Raw genomic sequence first — 23,738 nt, forward strand, 5'->3', positions numbered from 1 at the left:
GGGGTTAGCAGATGTAAGCTTTTATATATAGAATGGATAAACAACAAGGTCCTACTGTATAGCACAGAGAACTATATTCAATATCCTGTGATAAACCATAATGGAAAAGAATATTGAAAAAAAGAGAATGTATATATATATAAAACTGAATCACTTTGCTCTACAGCAGAAATTAACACAACATTGTAAATCAACTATACTTCAATTTTAAAAATATTGATTGATTTTTTTTTTAACATCTTTATTGGGGTATAATTGCTTTACAATGGTGTGTTAGTTTCTGCTTTATAACAAAGTGAATCAGTCATACATAAACATATGTTCCCATATGTCTTCCCTGTTGCGTCTCCCTCCCTCCCACCCTCCCCATCCCACCCCATTGATTTTTTTTTTAAAGATGCATTGTTAAGTAAAAAAACAATGTTCAAAAAAGTGTGTATAATATGCTACCTATTAGTTAGAGTGGTCAGATAGATAGAAAGTGTAATGGTGTTTGCCAGAGGCTGGAGGGAGGGGACAATGGGGAGTTATTGTTTAATAGGTATAGAGCTTCAGTTTTACAGATAAAAAGAGTTACAGGGATGAATGGTAGTGATGGTTATAAAACAATGCAAATGTATTTAATGCCACTAAACTATATACACTTAAAAATGGTTAAGATAGTAATTGTTACGTGTATTTTACCACAATACAAAAAAATCTATTTTAATAAATAAATATACTACCTATTTATACTGGAATTTATACTGGTGATTAATCAATAATATGAGTGATAACAGAAGAAACAAAGAACAATGGTTACCTATGGGAGAAAGACGAGAATTGCGCAGATGGGGAAACAAAGGGAGAACTTTTGCTGCATTTTTTAAAATACAGTCTGCTTTTATAACTCCTTAAATTTTTTTACTAACTCAAAAATTAAATTTGAAAACAAAGCATAAAAACTCTTTTTAAATTTTATAATTTATTAATTCAACAAATACTTATTTTGCCTATCAGACAAAACACTGAGCCTGCCCTCATGGAACTTACATTCTACTAAGAGCTACCTGCCTCCTGACTGAGTGTATATTAGACACTCTACATGTATAGAGTGTCTAATATACACTCAGCGGTTAAACTGACGCTAGCCCTGTGGGGTAGGTACTGGTATTAGTTCAATCCACCTTACAGATGAGGAGATTGGGACTCGGAAAGGCATTTGACTTGTCTGATTTCACACAAATAACAGACAGAGCCAGACTCCAAGAGCCTTGCCTTAGACCCCATCCTGGACCAGTGGCACACCTCAGAGCCCCATGAGCACATCATGAAAGACACAAAAAGACCCTTTGCTTCATCCATGGAAAAGAGAGCCCAGGCTATAAATCTGATCTGGTTCAACCTTTTTAAAAGAATCTAATTCCAAGCTGTATTAATCATGCCTTTTTATTTTCAATATTTTGATATCTGGGGCTTTGCTCACTTTGGAGGGGCTGCCCCTCCCAGGACTAGTCAATTCCTAGAGATATAAAGGACTCACCTGCAACTGCACCTTTCATATGCAGACCCACCAAGCCAGAGCCCACACCCCCACCCCCTTCTCTATTGAGCACTCACACCCAGCCAACATTCCCCTGCACTGAAAACCCCAGGGCCAGGTGCCACATGACTTCACATAGCCCCTGCCCTCCAGAGCCTGCTGAAATTATTCAAACTAGCCGATCCTAAACCCGCTTACCCTGCCTTGCCTGTTCTTTTCTGAGGAAACCACAGTAAAGGCTCTTGCCCATGCTTTCCCATCCCTCCCCCTGCCTCCTGACTGACCCTGGTGCTTCCCCACGTGGCCCCCATGGTGCAGCATGCCCCCTCCTCTGAGGAACTGTAACAAACTATCCTTTCAATGGTAATCATCTCCTGATTTGTTGGCTTACCATACCTGAATAATAACAAAACCTACATTTTAAAACACAAGCCTGCTAGTTCTTTGTTGGGGAGATCAGGGGTGAATGATCATTTTAAAGAGCTCAGTAATCGCACCCTGTAGATGGGCTACACTCTCCTATGAAGAGGAGGTTGCGAGGTCTAGTAGTCTACACTATGCATTTGGAGCTTTCAGAGGGTGGCCTTGAAGTCTGGGCCCTGAGGAGAAGAAGGAAGGGAAGGGTCGAGTGTGCGGAACAGGTCTGGCAACAGGGCAGCTGGCTGAGACCCCAGGAGAAACCAGCTAGTCAGGGAGAGGCAGCCATGGCTGTGGCAGGGATAGCTGAAGGACCTAAGAGAGACGCTCTTCCACTGAAAGTGGCCTCCTCACCTGCAGGGGGTGGCAGACCCTCCATCCGTTACCCCAGGCCTTCCCATATGCCATGGTGCCATGAGCTGAAGAATGAACAGGTGAGGCAGCCGAGGTGCAGCAGACCAGGGAAGACAACATCCCCAGGTGCTAGGAGCTGTGTTAGGGAGAAGTTAGATGGGAGAAGTGGGTGCAGCTCACACTGTGCAGACACTGACCAGTAAGTGAATGTAAGACAAGCCCTCTCCCCAGACACCCGGAAGGAAGGTGGCCCAGGAAGGCTGGCAGGACACAGTTCTTGCCCTGTTTGGTTCATGGGACACCCCAGGTGGCAGACCCTGGGTGTCACACAGGCCAACCATGGTCTTCACTTGTTGAGTCAGTGCCAACATTTCTAAACTATACCTTTCAACCTATAGCAACACTTCGAAAACATTCTTCCTCTCAACTATCTTCCAAAAATAAATTTTATCATAGAATGATGAAGAAAAAGAGCTCTCGAGTCATCCTACTTGGGCTGGAACCTCAGCTCTGCCATGCGACAGCTCTGTGGCTGAGGACAAGTTACATAACCTTTTTGAGGCCTGTTTTCTCATCTGTAAAGGTCATTTATTCATTTGACAAATATGTAGTGAGCACCTAATTATTGTAGGTATTGGGGATACTGGTTACACAAAATGGACAACCACCCCTGCACTGTTGGAGCTTCACAGGAATAGTGCACACTATATATATAAGGGTTCTTGTAAAATCCAAGTTCACATTCCTAACACCCCCAACTGTGTCTGGGACACAGACAGTGCTTGGTAAATGTCACCCCACTCACCAGCTTCCTGTCCTCTGCACACACTACCCCACCAGATTGAAGTGAGGGACTCATTAGATCATGACTGTCATAATATATGTGAGAGGTAAGATTTATTTTTGGTCGCTCCTGATGGTAGAATAGAAATGAGACCCTCAAAATCTCAGGGAGAGAGACTGTGGCTCAACAGAAGGAGGGATTTTCTAACATTATAATCCAGGCCCTGAACAGGCTTCTTCCTGACTCTAGCTCTGTCCTTGAAGGATGGAGGAGACTCCCAGAGGTCTTTCAACTCTGGATGACATACCTGCCAAGGGGGGAGGCTCCAGTGAGAGTGTGGGTGGCCGATGGCCAGTGCAGGCACAGGGTAGGGTCCAGGCATGACAGCAGTGGGGTTAGACAAGCACCATCACTAGGGCCTCCTGCAGGAAAGGCTTACACAGCCCAGGCTGGTAAATGTGAAGGGAGTGCTGGCAATGGAAAACCAGTTCCCAGCCTTCATGGTAAAGACTGAATCAGTCAAGCAAGAGTCACCTGTGGGTGCTAAATCTAGGGGGACATTTTGACGAGCAGGATATTGGCAGGTCTTAAAGTGTCTCTTAACACACGCCAAGGAGGAAACAAAGAACAGTAAAGACACGATGGAAAAATCAGACAACACCTTGACGGGTGATTGAAATGAACGTCACCAACGAGGGACACCATGCACCTCCAGATCCTGAGATAAACACAACGCACCTATGATGGATTCCAGCCAGGAGTCAGTAACCGAATCTGATCATGAATATAATCATGAGAAAGACATCAGACAAACCCAAAGTGAGGAATATTCTATTTTTTTCATTGGGGTATTGTATTATTCAAAAATGTAAATTGTCATTAACTGTGGAAATGTCCCAAAGTAAAGGAGGCTATGGAAATATGATGACAAAATTCAATATGGGTATCTATACTGGGGGAAAGGGAGGGGGAAATGCTATAAAAGACATAACTTGGTCAATGGATAGGATCAAAATACAAACAGTAGATTAAAGTAGGCAACCATGTTAAATTTAACTGAAGTTGGTAACTTACTGTGATTATGTAAAAAAAATCCCTGCTCTTTGGAAATATACACAGAAGTATCTAAGGATAAAGGGCCATGATGAGTATAACTTACCCTCAAATGGGAGAGAGAGAAAAAAGGAGGACGGAGGGAGAGGAGAGAGTGAGAGAGAGAGAGAATATTATGAACCAAATGGAATAGAACATTACCAGTAAATGAGTCTAAGTAAAGTGTGGGGATGTTCTTTTTGAAACTTTCCTATGAGTTTGAAATTATTTCCCAAAAGAGGCTCTAGAAAGGTCTCCATGTGTCCGTTTCTCATTCTTTATCTTTTAAACTAAGAAAAAGACAAGTCAACTAAAAATATATGTATTACAACTCAAACCCATTCATCACTGACTCAGCCGCACCTTCCTCATGAGATTCAGTGAGTCAGCACAACAGGAAAATCAGATAGCCCCTGACCTGGCAGGACACACACACACACACACACACACACACACACACACACACACACACACACACACACACACACACACACACACAGACACACACAGACACACACAGACACACACACTCAGGGGAAGTTTAAGGACACCGGTGAGGAGACACCATGAGCTGCGGTCCCTTCGGCCATGCATGCCTGGCCGTGAGGGGCAGGAAATGAGAACAGCCGGACATAACACACACACACAAACCCCAGCCCGCCTGGCCTCTGGCAGACTTCCTGCCAGTATCTGATCCTCCAGGGGCTGCCCAAGGGTAACTCTAAATAGTTTTCCACTTCAATCCAGAGAAAGACAAAAGAAAAACTATTCCGAAACACAGGGATGTCCTGGATAGAATCCAGGACAAAATATAGTTAGAAAAATCCTTGGAAAATAAGGATATGGTCAATGCTTCCGAGGATGCTGGGAACAATGGGATGGTGAACTGTAAGTATTCCTGCCTCAAAACTGCCTCCCAAGGATTCCGGAGGCTTGCCCACTGGCTTGCTGAAACCTGGAGGCTGAACATAGGCCTACTTTCCCCAACTTCTAACAACAGCAAACTGCCTCTCTGCCTTTTTAAATGTCTATGTGCACAGGCATACAAATACCCAAAGGTGAACATCCATTCCTGTGTAAGAATGACACCAGGACAAAGCAACCAACAGACGACAAGCAGAGAGAAAATACCATCCACACTTAAAACAGACCGAGGGTCAATATTCCTAACAAGATCCCAAACGTACAAACTACCATGAATTAGTTAGAATAAAACAAGCACCTCAAAGGATTAAGATAGGCAACTGACAGAAGAAGAAATACAAATGGGCAATAAACACATGGAAAGATGCTCAACTTTACAAGCAATTAATGAAACACAAATTATAAGATACCTTTCTTCCCCCATGGCACTAGCAAAAATAAAACATTGATGGGCACATTTTTTACACTGTCGGTAGACGTAACTCAGGACACCTTTTCTGAAAAGCAATTTGGCAGAATTGATGAAAATGTTATCCCATTTCTAAGGACCTATCCTAAAGGAAAAATAGTATAAGGACATAAAAACGTTTGGATAAAGATGTTCAGTGGCAGGCCAGGAAAGAAACTAGAAAGAAACTAAATACCAGTCAATAAGGTTACAGTGTGATAAATTATGGTGCACTCACACTGTGGAATACAACACAACTACTGAAAATGGGGTTGACCGATATCCACTGACCTGGGAAAACGGTTCGTGATAAAATGACAAAAGGCCACATGGGGACCAATATACATGGCGTGACTCATTTTTGTGTAAGTAAATGAATACACTTGTATATAAACAGATGCTTGCAGATACTTAGGGAAAGTTGAGGAAGCTATATACGGTCAACAGTGGACACCACTGGAGGGAAGGGAAGGAGCGGATTGGAGAACATGCATTTTTTCCTTTATAAACTTTTAAAAATGGAGCTTACTGACTTACGCTTATTATTTTACTTTATTTTTTTTGGCTGTGCCACGTGGCATGCGGGATCTTAGTTCCCCAACCAGGGATCGAACCCATGGCCCCTGCAGTGGAAGCACAGAGTCTTAACCAATGGACCACCAGGGAAATCCTGGCGCTTACTTCTGCTTATAAAAATATTTATAATTTGTATACTCTTGTGGGGGTTTTTTTCAAATAAAAAAGAATGTGTTCATATTCAGGTACAGCACGTGTCCAGACGGGGCATGCACTTGCTGTAATATTCACATACTGGCGTGGTTTCTGTATGTGCATCTGTACGGATCCTGCTACAACCAACAGTCCCCATGTACCGGACACCTTCTATGTGCCAAGCACAGGGTAGGCGTTTGACACGTACGCATTATACAACAACTCTGCGCTGTAGGTACTGTGATTGCCTTTCAAAAAGGTCCAGGTCAAGGCAGTGCCAGGATGAGACCCACTGCTGAAAGTGGGGCTCCCGAGAGTAGCCTTTGACCTTCACTCTCATGCCAGCCACCACCACTGACCTGCTCAGCTATGTAGAAAACCTGGGGGACCAAGACCACCTGCCCCTGCCAGGATGGAACCTCTTGACCACATCAACTCATTCCAGGTGTGAGTCAAAGGCACCCACTGGCCAGATCTGCGCCCCGACCTTCCTTACATTCTTGCACGTGACAGACTCATGTTCAGCTCCTTCCTAGCAACCCCTGCTTTCCCTCAATAGATTAAGCCCGTTGTCCCCGGAGACACCAGGACAACCCCTACCTCCACCCTGGGGGCACCAAGACCTACGCCAGGGTCAGCAACAGCCCTACAGGAGATGGTCACCTACGTCAGGAAGACCCACCGTTCCCAAAGCATCTCCTCACAGCCTATCGCGGTGCCGAAAGGCTCACCGTTAGCGCTTTCATTTTTGGTCTAAGCGGAGTCTGGGAAATAAAGCACCATCGCCTACATTCCTAAGAGAAGGAGCAAAACATTAAACCACAGGCTGCCACCAACACTTCAGTATGAATGAGTGAGTCCGTTTTCAAACCACAGCTGGCTGAGAGCAGCCTTTGATGGGAAAGGGCTGGGGTCAGTGGGACTCAAGCAACTGGGGCAGCTGGAGGGCAGCACAGGGGAGCTACGGAAAAGGGGATGTGCCGAAGGGAACTGCCATTTAGGGAGCAGCCCTCTGTGGCAGGTCCCTGAGATGTGCTTTTGCACTTGATTTAATACTCCCTAAGCAGGAGGAGGAAACAGGCTCAGGGAGCTGAGCTGAGGACCTGCCCAAGGCCACAGGGCTGTTGAGTCTGGACCCTAGCTCTTCCCAAAGTCCATATTCACTCCAGCTCATTCCGTGACGAGCTCACGGGGCCGACGTCGGGGTGAGAGGAGGAGCAGCTGAGGAGGAAGGACACGGAGCAGCGGTGCCCAGGAAGGTACCCAAGCTGCCTCCAGGGCCCCCGTCAGTGGCCGACACCATACTGACAACCCAGATCGCAGGGCAGGTGAAGGCAGGCAAGGCTCTGTGTGCGGCTGAGAGAGCCCTCAAGGCCCCACTTTATAGAGTCACCGGGTTGCTGAAAGCTTGGGAGTGAATCACACTCTTCTAAAGAAAATGCTACTGTGAGAGCCTAAAGGGAACGCTTCTTTAAAGGCAGTAGTGTGCCTTCTAGCCGATTCTTGGTGTGAATCTGGGTCTCCTTCTGTACTTCCTGATTGAAGCGGGGGCGGGGGGACAGCCACCCTGGAATAGAGTTGCCAGATCAAGTACAGGATTCCCTGTTAAGTTTACCTTTCAGATAAACAATGGGTAATCTCTTAATATAAGTATGTCTCACGCAACATTTGGGACATTCAAACTTAACTGAGTGTCCTGTATGTTTCTCTATTGAATCTGGCCACCCTATCCTGGGCCTGGCTAGGCCTGGGGCCAGTGAACTATGGTGGTCAAGGTGAGTATCATTTTAACCCTGGTGGTTTTTTTCTTCGTTTTTTGGGGTTTTTTTTTGGCTGGGCCGTTAGGCTTGTAGGATCTTAGTTCCCCGACCTGGGATCAAACCGCGCCCTTGGCAGTGAAAGCGCAGAGTCCTAACCACTGGATGGCCAGGGAATTCCGTAACCCTAGTGTTTTGACAGATGGACATTTTGACCCCATGGAGACTTTTGCTCCCATATTTACATTTACCAAACATTTAAATTAAAAAAAAATACACCTACATTAATTAATTTCTACTGGAAAGGCATTTTTCAGAACAAATTAAATTAAGCCCGGTTAATTTGTTGAGATATTTTCTATACAGTGTAATTAAACTCCTTTCTTTTTTTAATCTTCATTTTTATTTTACCAAAATTATTGTCATTAGTAACAATTATTTTCTGTTTAAATTTCCCAACACAGGTTTGGTGCAAAGTTTTCTTGGGGGGTTTTTTGTTTGTTTGTTTTTTCATTTTTCGATTCATATCAAGCTTTATCAAATATAGCTCTCTTCCATTCTTGAGTTTTCTTTTGTGGAATTAGTTCTATGAAGTCTGATTCTCTCAGGTCAGCGTTTATAGTTACCAACAGGATTCTTCAGTCAGTTTTTCATTTCCTTAACAATTTTACCATGTGCCGTTTTGCCCATAATTATTGCATGGTAATCATTTCTACCTATAACCACATCCAGAAACTATGGCAAGAATTATATTTATTTCTCAGTTAATCCATGAAAAAATTGAGAGCCATTCCTTGCAGAAGTGCCAGCATTGCTCTCATGCCCTGGTGCACACTGGTCTCCCCTGGGCAGTTTCAGGAAGTGCTGCTGCCTGCACCCGACTCCAGCTTCTCCTTTCATCAGTTTGTGCCTAGACACTGATCTATTGTAAAGCTCCCAGGCCATTCTAAGATGCACCCAGGGTTGGAGCACTGTTCTAAAAATCTAGAGCTGCGCTGTCCAACACAGTAAGCCGCCACTGTGCACGCACATGAGCTATTCAAATTTAAATTAATTAAAATTAAATAAAATTTAAGATTCAGTTCCTCAGTTACACTAGCCAACACAGAATGGTTCCATCATCTCAGAAAGTTCTACCGGGCAGCACTGGTCTGGAGTGCAGACGACTGGTTCTCACTCCCTAACACTTGGGAGTTCGTAATGGTGCACAGGCCCCGCTCCCAATCAATTAAGTGAGAACTTGCAGGCGGGGCCAGGCACTGGCATGTTATGTCAAAGCTGCCGATGATGCTCTTGCGTCTCATAGCCTGGATTGGGAATTTCTCAGCTGAACGTCCCAGGGGTCAAACTTAGCTGGTCAGGGATCAGGGTCAGCTTCCCCTCCAGCATCCTTCTGAGAAGCCCAGAGTAAACAGGAAGTTGTTGAGTGCAGCCTGGGACACTCAACTGAGTCCAGGACCCAGCCTAGCTGGGTTTGCACGAGTGTCTCCCATCCAGAGGAGTGAAGTTTCCTCTTATGTGCATTTGAAACCTGATTTTATAGACATGGAGTTGATCCACCCCTGCAGTTGCTTCAGGATGGGTGGGGTGCAGAATGGCCCAGAGACAGTATCCAGCCTGAGTTTCCCCTCCTGAGAGATTCCGAGACCCCACTCCAGGCCAACAGACCAGGCTGGCATAACGAGGTCACCCAAAACTGCCAACGGTCGTCGGGGAAACACAGAAACATCAAAAATCCCAGAAGCCCTGGGGAAAGAGAAGAGAGTGGAAGTGGGAGAGAGTCAGATGACAGAAGGAATAAACGGAGAGGGGCCAGGAAGGAAAAGGAGCAAAACCACAGACCTGTGGAGACAGAGGTGTGAGTGAGGGGCGGTAAAGAATGAGTGAGGCATTGAGGGGACTCTAGAAACAGGTGGAGGCAGAGGATGGAGGTTCAGAAGACGGAGAGGAGGAGACAGAGGGAGACTGTGGAGGGCTGTGCTGCACCTCGCTCAGAAGAAGACCCAGGAGGACCCTAGGTGGGCTCACAGCCCACCCAGAACTGCCAGGAAGGAAGGAACTGCTGCATGACGACCCTGTGGATTTCACTGAAACTGAGGGCAGTCAGATGGCAGCGGTCACCGTCACACCTGTTGCCTCCCTATTTGCTTCCTGACCAGACACTGCCAACTTGAGGGTAGTGAGTAGGTGTTCTATGTAAAACGTTCATTGAATTGAATTCACTGATTTTTTTCCCCTTTTCTCTTTTAGAACGTAAAATATCACATGGTTGCTCTTTCCACTTCCTGGAAATGCTTCTTACTTTTACAGCGTTAGACTTTTTAATACTTTTAATTAACTGGTTTTTTTTTTTTTTTTTTGTGGTACGCGGGCCTCTCACTGTTGTGGCCTCTCCCGTTGCGGAGCACAGGCTCCGGACGCGCAGGCTCAGCGGCCATGGCTCACGGGCCCAGCCGCTCCACGGTATGTGGGATCTTCCCGGACCGGGTCATGAACCCGTGTCCCCTGCATCGGCAGGCGGACTCTCAACCACTGCGCCACCAGGGAAGCCCTTAACTGGGATTCTTTTCTCACATTTCATGAGCAGCATGAACGTACTGTGCGCTCTAACCATGAGGGCCTTACAGAAGCACCCTGTGGGTACCTGCCTCCCTCCCGCTGCTCCAGTGGGTTTCCCCTCATGCATCTTCCATCCAAGCAAACTGCTCTCCAGCCTGCATACCCCACTGGCTCTGAGGCTCCGATAGCAAAGCTAAAATTCTATTATTTCTGAAATTCTTCAGATGTTTGTGAATGTAAGTTTAAATTTAGTTGAATTAAAATTTAATTTTTAATCGCTAGAAATGCAAAATTGAGATAAATGTTTGAAAAACTCAAAAATTACATTCAAGTAGTTATCAGAAAGAAATTTCTGGTGAATCGGGAAGCTTTGTGAATTAGTTCTTCTGCAAATTGCTGTGTGAGGAACTGATTTCCAGCACACTGGCCTCTCAAGTGACCTACCTGGTCATGTGGGAAACTGGTGTTCAGGGAGCTGACTTGCCCCCAGGAGCCAGAGGACACCCACAGGGGCCAAGAAGAGGGCTCCAATGTGCGAGACAGCCTGCCCCTGCTGTGATCTCCAACCCACGGAGCCAGGCCAGCCCATGTGTGGCACTGGCCTGCTATCACCCCGATGTCTAGCCTGGCCCTTGAATTGATCAAAAATATGTTCTCATCCCCTGCTGCCTTCATGGTCTTAGAAACCTCCCCACAGGGCCTGAAAAGTACTGAATGTGATCATGAAAGTGAAACATGCGTTTCTTCTGCATGCCTTTGCCTTGCTATGCTCTCTCCAGAAGGGCCCAGCACCTGCCTGGGGCTTCCGGGAGCCTCTGAGAGGTGCAGGGGCTCCGTGATTCTGACCATGTTGCAGACCTGCCCTTCAATCACAGCTCTGCCATCAGTAGCCTTCGAGGAAATTAATCTCCTGGAGCCTCAGTTTCCCTCCGTAATAATGACAAGTCTAATAGTAACACCTAACGATTAAAAAAGATCTTTTATATAAAGACTCAGCACAGGGCCAGACACTTGGCTAAGCTCTTGGTAAACATCAGCTGTTGTGGGTTTGCTATTATTATCCTCAGCCTGGTGTCAGAGGCCCCCTCCCAACCTGGCCCCATTGCTCCCTTCTCACTGGGCTGCACAAGTCATGTGACTGAATCCCACATGTAAGGCCTTAGCCTGCTGCCCTCCATGCCCAAACAGTGGAAGGCCCTCCCTTCCTCTCCTCTCTAAAGCCAACCCTGGCCTCCAAGTCCGTCTGTGTGGCCCTCCTCCAGGAAGCCTTCCAGGACCACCCAGAGTCCAGCATTGCTCCTCCCTCACCTGTAGGTCCACCGTTCATGCTTGTCAGAAGCTGCCTTTTTTCTATGAAATACCTGTGCTGGATTAACAGTGTGAATGAGTTCCAGCCCCTGCAGGAACCTGCACCCTGTGCAGGTGGGGGCTGCTGAGGTCCAGGCTGGACAAAATGGACCCAAGACGCCCTGGACCCACACCTTTTAGCCCTACCTTGGGAGGGCCTAGTGGAAGCGCCTCCATCCTCCCCACACGTATCACGCGCTGCACCCACAGCCAGCAGAGACACAGAGAGACCGTGGTGGTTGCGTTTTTCTTCCAAGCTTTTTAAGATTTCCAACTTTCCAGATGTCTGGGAGGCTGAGACCCCTGTCGGCCTTCCCCAGGTCTCTGAATCCTCCCTCCTTCCCTCTCCCACTCTCGCCCTGCCAGGGAAACACAGCCGGGCCCCAGACACCAGCTGACCCAGTTCCCAAACAAAGGCTCTACTGTCAGCAGGTCACAAAACAGCAAGCCCATGCCCGATCCTCGGGTCCAGACCTCAGCGAACGGCACCAAGAGCATGAATCCACGCCTGCCGGCCCCTCACACAGCTGCACCCCCATCAGGCCTAGCAGGGACCGGCTGAAGCCCCGCCCTGACATTCAAGGTTCCAGCACTGAGCGCTCTCAGGCTGTGTCTCCCAGGTCACCCTACCCACAGTCAACAGGGCCATCAGTCTGCAAGCTGGCTGGCCCTGCCCACCCCGCCACCAGCACACACAAGGCCCAGGAGCTCCATACACGAGGAAGGACCCATCGCCCGCCTCGAGAGCCTAGTTTTGCCACCACAAAACTCTGAACTCTGCTCCTACTATTGCCCCTGCCTGGAAACCATCCCTACTACGTACATGAAATATCACCAGAAGACACTGCCACAGGACGGTGGGCAGTCAGTGTGGGTCGCCATTACCGTTCCGACTTCTAAACCACAACTCTCACCTCGAGTCCCACCTCTTCCATGAAGCCATCGCTCGGCCTGCCTCGCGCCATGTGCCACTGCCCTCCCTAGCCTGTGCTGGGCAGGGAGAGAGGGCCGTGCCAGGCACCTCAGGGCTGCAGCAGGACCCAGAGAGCCTTTTCTTCCCTGCTCCCTGGGGCACAGACTGTCTGGGGAAACACACGCACATCTGATTCTAGCCCACCTTCCTTCCCTGTCACTTGGGAAGCTCTCAGATTTACCCACGGCTGAGGTCCTGAGACTGCAGCCAGCCCTCTCCCCCAGATCTCCCACCGGGCCAGGCCCACGAGTGGCAGGTCTTCACCAAACACCAGCTCTCCAGAGTCCACATTCTGTAGTCTACATCCGCCACGACCCTACCCGTACACACCCACAGGCCAGAGTCCCCCTCACCGCCTCACCTGTTCCTCCCCATCGTCTCATGGTCTTTGACCACCACATGAAGCTCGGAGCCTTGGTCCAGGGGGACACCCTTGAGGTCCCACTCAAAGCCCTGGAAGAAAAAGAGAAAATATGTCTTAACCTATGGACCCCTAGAAGAGACTGTGTCTGGTCCCCACAGGTCCCCCTGGGGCACTGAGCGGGCATCTGTGACCACTACTGGTGACGGGAAGGATGCATGAGTGAAGGAATGAATACATGAGTAGCAGGGCCTCAGAGCTTCAGAAGGGACAACGAGAGCTGAAGGCAGCGGAAGAGAGTAGGAGACCAGACCCCCATGACCCCCTCCCCAACTCAATTCCACCAGTCACCAGGAGCACAGCTGGGAAAACTTCCAGGTGGCCCTCAGGGCCCAAAATCAGTGTGCTCATGGGGCAGCCCGGCGCCTGGTGACAGCATGCGTTAGTGCCACCTTGGTCTCCAGAGACCCCAGGGCCCTCCTCAGAGCAAAGGCACCCCATGCATCCCAACCCCATCCACACAAGGACAGGGCTTCCAAAGACCACCAGGGCGCCATATAAAGAAAGCTGGTTGACTAAGTCTCGAACAAGAGCAAGTTATGCAGCAGATGGGAGCCAATTCTTTTGCAATTAGAGAATGACAAATCTCTGCACAGATAATACCCTGACCAGCAAGAGCTTGAGTTGGTAAGCAAATAAATGAGCATCTGCCAACATAGATTTACTGATTAAACTTGTTAAAGGCTATTGCAACATGCCTTAAGTAAATCATTTGCACAGATGATCTACTGCAAATAGACAATTATTTCCTATAGTTTAAATTGCCTAAACATTGTCAGTTTTTCTGAAACAGTGTATTAAATTTAACCCAAAGGAAAAAAGAAAGAAAGCAAGCTGGTTGAGAGGGCAGGAACCAGAGGAGGACCTGATGAATCAGGGAGGGCTGTGGGGAGGAGGTAGCTCTGGGCAAGGACAACGGCCCTGTGTAAGGGAGAAAAAGCAGGTAAGAGAGCCCTAGACACCCTCCTCCTGGCTGGCCAGAGCTGAAAGAAGAGGAGACAAGGGACCCCTCACTCCTCTCCACACCGTACCCACAGCACAGGGGAGACCGCAGGCCAGGCCACCACCCCTCCTCCCAGGTGCCAGGAGGATTTCGTTGGCACACCGGACCAGAGCCCCTCCTCTCCATGACAACACCTCTGAGAAAGCCGCCTCTGCCTGAGCCCCCTGACTCGTCCCTGCAGAGATAGTGGCAGCAGAGGGAGGAAAGGAGGGAAGGCGGGAAGCTCACATACCTCATTCCACACGGGGTTCACGTTGTTCTTGATGACTTTGGTTCTCTTCTTCACCCCTACGAGAGACACAGAGGGGGAGTGAAGAGACGTACCCCAACCTGCGCCTTCCCCAAGTGAGGGCCAGTTCCAAGACCTGCACTGCACCTCACCCGCCAAAGGAAACCTTACAAAACCCACGAGTCCCTGAGAATCCCACCAGTCTGCAATGAAAGCCCAATGCCAATCACACACATCTCTCAGCTCTGGGACGGACAAACAGCAGCCCCATCGGAAGGACTGTTTAAAGGAAAATACCCAGTCTGACTCTTCTTAATGAGTTTGTTATTGTTACTCCTGACTTTCTAAGTAGAGCTTTTAAATTGTAAAGTTTCTGATTCTCAAAATGAATGATCTTCATAGAAAATATTCCATTTTTCTTTAAAACAATCTATCTCCACATATTGTATGATTCCATTTATATGAAATGTCCAGAACAGGCAAATTCACAGAGACAGAAAATAGATGAGTAGTTTCCAGGGCCCTAGAGGGAGATGGGAATGGCAAGTGAATGCTTAATAGAGATTTCTTTTTGGGGTGATGAACTGTTATGGAATTAGATAGTGATGATGGTTGTACAACATTGTGAGTACACTAAAAACCATTTATACTGTACACTTTTAAATGGTTAAAATGGTGACTTTTAGGGTCTGTGTATTTTACCTCAATTTTAAAAAAATCCACCTCACTCTCACCTTGAAGGTATCTATCTGAAGCAGGCTGTCCTACCTGCTCGTGAGGGCTGGGCCGAGGGAATGCAGAAGGGCTTTGAGATAGACAACAAGAAGAACTAACACTGTGATGGCTGGGAAGAGCCACAGTGCCCCAGGCGGCAGACTGCTGAGCGCCCCCTCTGGAGTTTGGGCCTAAGGGGTGAACGAGGGGCACAGAAAGGGCTAAACACGTCTGGCTCTTCCATTAAGCATCAGAACAGAAATGATTCTGTGTTCAATGGACGATTAAAGGTGTTCAGCCAGGGCTTCCCTGGCGGCACAGTGGTTAAGAATCTGCCTGCCAATGAAGGGGACACGGGTTCAAGCCCTGGTCCGGGAAGATCCCACATGCTGGAGCAACTAAGTCTGTGCGCCACAGCTACTGAGCCTGCGCTCTAGAGCCTGCGAGCCACAACTACTGAAGCCCCTGCACCTAGAGACCGTGCTCCGCAACAAGAGAAGCCACTGCGATGAGAAGCCTGCGCACCGCAACGAAGAGTAGCCCCCACTCGTCGCAGCTAGAGCAAGTCTGCATGCAGCAACGAAGACCCAATGCAGCCAAAAATAAATAAATAAAAATAAATAAATTTTTAAAATAATTTTTTTAAAAAAGTGTTCAGCCAGACACAAAACTTATATTTGGGTTGGATCTGAAAGATCACCGGTTCAACCCCGCCTGTGCAAGACCCTGCAGTAAGAAGCCTTTGGTCTCACGTGGACTGCTCAGTGTTTACAGAGTCCTGTCTGGACCATGAAAGCCCCTCAAGCCTCTGGAAACATCTCCCAGGACCCCCGAGTCTTCCTCTGAAACTGAGCATTGTCCGTTTCCCTTCTGTAGGGTCAGCCCCCCTGGCCCGGTTCAGAGCATGGAGAGAAGCGGGGAGCAGAGGTGGGTCAAGGACGCAAGCCAGGTAGGGGGAAGGATTTGGAGGAAGGAAACAACAGAGTAAGGAGCAAAGGAAAATCCAGGAGAAAGAAACATCTGAGGGAGGATCGGTAGACTTAAGGCAAAGATTCAGCCCCACGAGCCCCCTCAGAGATCCTGAGAAACCTCCACCAGTGGTAGAGGGTGAGCCCCCAACCCCTCTCACCGCCTGCTGCAAATCACTGTTGTGGGAAAAGCACGTGGACTTTGGAATGACACAGACCACCATAGAATACTTATTTTCTGGAAGACCCTAGGGGCAGCAGTTCTCAAATTTTTGGTCACAGGATGTCATTCTTAAAAATTATTGAGGCGGGACTTCCCTGGTGGTGCAGTGGTTAAGAATCTGCCTGCCAGTGCAGGGGACACCGGTTACAGCCCTGGTCCGGGAAGATCCCACATGCTGCGGAGCAACTAAGCCCGTGTGCCACACTACTGAAGCCCAAGTGCCTAGAGCCCGTGCTCCGCAACAAAGAGAAGCCACCGCAATGAAAAGCCCGCGCACCGCGATGAAGAGTAGCCCCCGCTTCCTGCAACTAGAGAAAGCCCGCGCGCAGCAACGAAGACCCAATGCAGCCAAAAATAAATAAGTAAATAAAATAAAGTTTAAAAAAAATTATTGAGGGGACTTCGCTGGTGGCGCAGTGGTTAAGAATCCGCCTGTCAATGCGAGGGACACGGGTTCGATCCCTGGTCCGGGAAGATCCCACATGCCGCGGAGCAACTTAGCCCATGCGCCAGAACCACTGGAGCCCATGCGCCTAGAGTCTGTGCTCCACAACAAGAGAAGCCACCGCAGTGAGAAGCCCGTGCACCACAACAAAGAGTAGCCCCCGCTCGCCACAAAGACCCAACACAGCCATAAATAAATAAATAAATAAGTAAACAAATTTATTTATTTATTTTAAAAAAAGTAAAACTTCCATAGAAAAAAATTTATTGAGGGCCCTAAGGAGGTTTTACTAAGGTAACTTGTATCTATCAACTTTTACTGTATTCAAGGTTAAAACTGAGGCATTTAAAAATATTTATGTAGTAATTAATATTACATTAACAATAATAAGCCCAGTACATGTTAACATAAGTGGCATATTTTTATGAAAAATAACTAACTTCCAAAACAAAGGCAACGGAAAAGTGACACTGTTTACATTTTGCAAATCTCTTTAATGCCTCACTGAATTCTCATTATCCTGTCTACATTCAGTCCATTGAGATGTCTTGTTTTAGTTGACATCTGTGAAAAAAACCCAACCAGACATATAGCTGGAGATGCATTTTAATAAATTTTCAGATAATTGTGGATCTCCTTCTTTGATACTGCACCAAAACTCAATAAGTATTATTTCTTTTTCTTTTTTTTTAATTTTTGGCTGCACTGGGTCTTCGTAGCTGCGTGCGGGCTTTCTCAAGTTGCGCGCTACTCTTCGTTGCGGTGCGCAGTCTTCTCAAGAAGCCGGGGCTTCTCTTGTTGTGGAGCACAGGCTCTAGGTGCATGGGCTTCAGTAGCTGTAGCACGTAGGCTCAGTAGTTGTGGCTCGCAGACTCTAGAGCAAAGGCTCAGTAGTTGGGACGCAGGGGGCTTAGTTGCTCCGTGGCATGTGGGAGCTTCCTGAACCAGGGCTTGAACTCGTGTCCCCTGCATTGGCAGGCAGATTCTTAACCACTGTGCCACTAGGGAAGCCCTCAATAAGTAGTATTTCTTAAACCTAAAGGTTAGCTGCAGTGTGAAATCTGAAAGTAGAGAGTGATGAACATTTTGTACTCTGTTACATTAAAATCTGTTGTCCTATCTTGCATTTTGAATAAATCTTTTATCCACACATGATTCTGTAACATCTTGCATTGCTCATTTGGGAAGTTTTTGCTCACTGAGTTATGCAGACCTTCCAAATGTTGACACATTTCACTGTATAATACTGAAAAATTACATTCATTAATATCACCATCAGTCTCAACAGAAAAGACATTAAATACTGGGAAACTGGAAGACAGAAGCTTTCTAAACTTCCAATTTTTGTTTGAAAGCTCAAATTTTATGATGGGCAACAAATGATAAACGTCAACTTTTAAAGTGGCAGGCTCACTCACTCATTTTCAAGAAAACGTCTATCAGATGCCCAAGTCTGAACGATCATAGTTTGTCAGTCATTCTTTCAAGTAAAAACGGTATTCCATTAAAAAAAAAAAAAAGCCTAGTTCAGCATGCCACTCAAGCGGTCACACGGGGCTTTTTCTTGCAGCGACCTTCATTTTCCAGGGTGCAGCAGAATGCTCTGTGCATACTTCCCATCTCAACACAGAAAATATTACAAACATGTGTAACTCCAGATCAAGATTAATAAAATTAATATTTGTACTGCTTTATCAAGGTCATTCTTCAGTAAAACTGGCTTTTTTGCCCCCCAAACTGTGAGTACTGGCTTTTTTTTTTCAAATTACATGAGGGTGAAAAATACAACAACGAGTACAATTTGGTGCCAAAGCCCTCATTAGTCTTAAGGCAGAAACAGTTTCACCTTCCAGTGCTATTGTACCAGTTGTACAAATATGGACTCAGCGAAAATGGCAAATAGCATCTTAGTGTTATTGTGGAAATAGCTTTAACCTTGCTGACCTGCTCAAAGGCCTGGGGATTCCCCTAGAGGTCCACGTACCACACTTGAAGAACCTCTTAGGAAATTCACTGAACATCTCAGTTTCCTCATCTGTAAGGTCATAATAATACCTCCCTATGGGACTGTGGTGAAAATTAAACAAGATAAGATGACTGAGCTGCCTGGCACACAGCACGCTCATTAAATGTGAGTTCACTTCCCCTCCCCTCCCCTCTGTGCTCCACTCTGATGCATCTAGCGAATTCCTACTGATCCTTCAATGGGCAGCTCAGTTGTCTCTGCTCAGATAAGCCTCCCCCGCCTCTCCCAGACAGAGATGGTTGCAAGCTGTGACCACATGTATCGAACAGCAGGACAACTGTGTGCTTCTATGTCTGTCTCCCCTACTAGAGTGTGAGCTTCAGAGAGCAGACACCATGCCTTCCTCATGTTAGGAACCCTAGAATATAGCAAGGTGCCCAGTAATCGGGTGCCAAAGGAATGGGTCCTTTGCTTTCCCAAGTTGACTGCAAGTTCACTTCCTCACTAGAGGACAGAACGGCTCTTCTCAGAGAACGCCAGAGACTGCATTCGCAGAATGGCTACGTGTCAACAGAAAGAGGGGATGAAAGAAAGTACAATGGGGGGCAGGTGTCCTTGGGGGGCCCAGTTATCTTCTTAAAGGTTGCCCAGGCCTGCCCTGGCTGAATCATTCTGAATCCCCTTGGGGCCCATGTTGGTGTGGTTCCAGCAGAGGTTAAACACATGGCTTTGGAGTCATTCAAACAGCAGGCGCTACTAACTGAACTTGTCACCTCTCTAAGGCCTTATCTCCCTTGGCAGTAAAATGACAATAATAAAGAGTGTCTGCTGTATCAGTTTTGAGGGGATATGAGATGCTATCTAAGTGTTCACTTCCCCTCCCCTATCAACTTTCCATGACCTACAGGAGTAACATGGAAAATTCCATCTGCAGCCTCTCTTGAATTGTCCACTTGGAAACATAGCCAGGTGCTCCTGGCTAGCAGCAACTAAGCAGTGTGTGTGTGCCAAGCCCTGTGCAAAGTGTCTTTTAAACATTTTCTACTTCCTGCCTTCCCTGAAGATGAGGAGAACAAACACCCTCTAAGGGATTTCACTAAGTCCCGGTTAGAAGGGCCAACTCTGGGACCCTCTGGATGACATGAAGCGAGTGGTCACTGACAGGTTCTACAGCCCCAAAGAAGAGCCAGAAAGAAATGAAACGTTAACCCGGCACGATCACATGACTTACAGACGCCAAGGAAGAGGACGTCAGGCTGCTAATTAGGAAACAGTTCCTTCCTCATCATGGATTTAGACCTGTCCTGTCCTTGATCATCAATTCTGGCCTTGAGAGATGTGGCGTTATGTCTGTAAATAAACAGACTCAATAGTTAAAGATACAGGAGAGCTCACAGCTCGTGCTGGGGTTGGGGGAGGGGATTACATCCTCTCCCCAGATTACTCTGCAGAACTGGGGGCCAGCAGGCATCTGTGAGAATCATGCTGGAGTCCTAGGGTGTGCCTCCAGACTGAATGACTTAGTGAAGGGGAGTGAACCCGCCATGGGAGGGCTCTTCTGGGCCCCATGCAAACTCTTCACTTGTTTCCCCAGCCTACCCACCCCAACTCAACCCACACTCCGAGACCACAGTCACCCATGGCTGTAGGGTAGTCTTTTTCTTTTTCTTTCTCCTTTTTGTTTTTTGACCACACTGCATAGCATGCAGGATCTTAGTTCCCTGACCAGGGATCGAACCCGTGCCCCCTGCAGTGGAAGCGCAGAGTCCTAACCACTGGACCGTCAGGGAAGTCCCTAGGGTGGTGTTTTTCAAACTGCAAATTGGGACCCATTAGCAGGCCATGACATCAATTGAGTGAGTTGACCAATATGTCTTTTTTTTTTTTTTTTTGCGGTACGCGGGCTTCTCACTGTTGTGGCCTCTCCCGTTGCAGAGCACAGGCTCCGGACGCGCAGGCTCAGCGGCCATGGCTCACGGGCCCAGCCACTCCGCGGCATGTGGGATCTTCCCTGACTGGGGCACGAATCCGTGTCCCCTGCATCGGCAGGCGGACTCTCAACAATTGCGCCACCAGGGAAGCCCTATATTATGTGTATTTTAACACAATTTTTTTTTAAGTCCAGGTGGAAGATGGTGAGGACACAAGTAGCAGGCCTGGGGTCTACTGACAGGCATCTGGGTGGGGAAGGCAGAAGTGGTGGTGGGAGCAGAGCACATCTCAGATTCTGACAGGGATGCATGAGTGCTGGTGGGGCTGTTCACCTAGAGAGGGAGCAGAGAGAAGAGGAGATGGGGCATCTGGGACTCCCAAAGAGAGAGAGACGGGTTGTTTCTGCCCACCAGTCAGGTAACAGGACCCACTGTCAAAGAGGCAGGGCACCTTCAGATCGTGCAGGCAACCTCAATGCAGTCTCTCATTTAGTGCACAAATATTTATAGAGGACTTGCTCTGGGCTGGGCACTCTCTTGACACCTCATTAGAATACCCATCAGAGGGACTTCCCTGGTGGTGCAGCAGTTAAGAATCTGCCTGCCAGTGCAAGGGACACAGGTTCAAGCCCTGATCCAGGAAGATCCCACATGCAGCAGAGCAACTAAGTCCATGCGCCACAGCCACTGAGCCCGCGCTCTAGAGCCCGAGATCCACAACTACTGAGCCTGCGTGCCATAACTGCAGAAGCCCGTGCGCCTAGAGCCCGTGCTCTGCAACAAGAGAAACCACAGCAATGAGAAGCCCGCTCGCCGCAATTAGAGAAAGCCCACACGCAGCAACGAAGACCCAATGCAGCCAAGAATAAATAAATTAATTGATTAAAAAAAAAAAGAATACCCATCAGATAAACAAAGCGATAGAAATTCAAAGTAACCAGCAGAAAACCAAAAACTGGTGGACAAAAGAAATGGTGGTAAATGGAGAAAAGGTAGCCCTGGCTTCTGCTGAGGGAAGGCCTGCTTTACTTCTTGGCACAGATACCCCCTAACAAAAAGGGTAGGCAGACTCTGATAACTCTGATACTTGCCCCACCATCTGTGCCCTGACTTAAGCCTGCACACCCCAAGCTGGGCAGCAGTCACTCCCTGCTTCCCTAGCAGAGCCCTACTCTTCTCACCTCAAGAACTCCCACCTCGATCTCAATTTTCTAAATCTTAACTGAAAGCATACTTTCCAGAAAATGAGTCGTCAGGAAGGGGTGGTGGCAGGTGAATATACTGGCTGTGATGGAATGCTCTCTAGGAGGGGTAGTCTTTAAACTCAGAAGGCCAATTAGAACTGGGGAAGATATTTTAAACATCTATGACAACATCTTAATGTCCTTAATATGTAAAGAGGACTCACAACTAATGAAGAAAAAGACAAACATCTCTTCCCTCCCAAACTGGGCAAATTAAAAAGCAATTCAGTAAGAAATAAATGTAAATAGGCAATAACATCGAAAGGTCACAAATACTATTTGAACCTAAGAAATTGTTAAAAATTTGCATGATAATGCTTTGTGTTAGCAGAATTATAAGAAAATAAGCCCTCAAACTCAGCTAATGGGAAGATAAAGTTGGTACAGACTGTCAGGATAGCAATTTGGGAAATGTGGCAAAGCCTTAAATATGTCTATAACCTCTGACACAGCAACGCCACTTCCAGTATTTACCAAAAGGAAATAGTTAAATAAGTGTGCAAAGATTTAGTCACCAGGATATTTCTCATAGTGACAGTATAATTTAAGCTTTGGATATAAATATTAAAAAATTGATACAACCTAAATATTCCTTAATAGGGGGTTCATTAACTGAATTATGGCACATCCATGTAATAAAATAAAACTTAGAAGGTGTGCAGAAGAATATTTACTGATACAAAAATGCCCCTGGCTTCTTACTGAGTGAAAACGTAAATATGCAAACATCTGGAAAAAAGATATCTGGATGGGATCATCTCTAGGGAGGAAGGCAAGGGGTCTAGGGACTTCTGGTGGAGGGGTAGGACCGGTAAGGTTCAATTCCTTGACCTGAGTGACAGACATGGGTGTTCCCTTCATAATTTATCCATTAAAGCAGGGTTCCTCAACCTTGGCCGTGTTAGCTTCTGGGGATGGATAAGTCATTGTTGCGGGTGTCATGGAGCTGTCTTGTGCACTGTAGGACGTTTAGCAGCATCCCTGGCCTCTACCCACAGTAGATGCCAATAGTACCTCATCCCCACCCAGCGGTGACAACCCAAAAGGTCTCCAGACATTGCCAAATGTCCCGAGGAACAAAATCGCCAACTGAGAAAAACTGCATTAAAGCGTACATTTATATATTATGTACTTACTTAGGTGTTAAATTTCACACTAAAATTGCTTTAAAAAAAAAAAGAGAAAAAAGAATCTTGGAGGAAAACGTCAAATTGTTGACAAGTTAATTTGAAGTATAAGGATAGGGGGCTACTTTTTAGTTTTGTCTCATCCTTTTTTACATTGAGTACATGTTACGTTCACCTAAAGAAAACAGGCTATTTTCCATGCTTTAAAGTAATTTTTTGTTGTTGTTGTTGTTGTTGTTTTTTTGCGGTTCGCGGGCCGGCCTCTCCCGTTGCGGAGCACAGGCTCCGGACACGCAGGCTCAGTGGCCATGGCTCACGGGCCCAGCCGCTCCGCCGCGGCACGTGGGATCCTCTCGGACCGGGGCACAAACCTGCGTCCCCTGCATCGGCAGGCGGACTCTCAACCACTGCGCCACCAGGGAAGCCCTAAAGTAACTTTTAATATTCAAAAAGCTAGATTCAGAGAGTCCGGTGTCCTTGCAGCTCACCTTCCCTATACAGGTAAGTCACGTGGGCCCACCTACAGGTGGTTCTATAAGATTCCCCAGGATATAGATGAGAGGGGAGGGGGGAAGGGAG

The 23,738-nt window shown here is 47.2% G+C and overlaps 1 protein-coding gene across 21 annotated transcripts in view; it reads right to left on the reverse strand.

The window, feature by feature from the left end:
- The window catches only part of DYSF (dysferlin), a 223,761-nt gene that overhangs the window by 185,081 nt on the left and 14,942 nt on the right, over positions 1-23,738 (reverse strand). For all 21 annotated transcript variants that reach the window (XM_033400464.2, XM_004277066.3, XM_004277062.3 and 18 more), the window contains exons 2-3: positions 14,545-14,600; positions 13,250-13,341 (exon numbers count right to left, since the gene is read on the reverse strand). In XM_033400464.2, coding sequence (XP_033256355.2) covers positions 13,250-13,341; positions 14,545-14,600 — 148 coding nt within the window. The remainder of the gene's footprint in view (positions 1-13,249; positions 13,342-14,544; positions 14,601-23,738) is intronic.

This window comes from Orcinus orca, chromosome 13, assembly GCF_937001465.1.
Source record: "Orcinus orca chromosome 13, mOrcOrc1.1, whole genome shotgun sequence".
In the NCBI taxonomy this organism is placed as follows: domain Eukaryota; kingdom Metazoa; phylum Chordata; class Mammalia; order Artiodactyla; family Delphinidae; genus Orcinus; species Orcinus orca.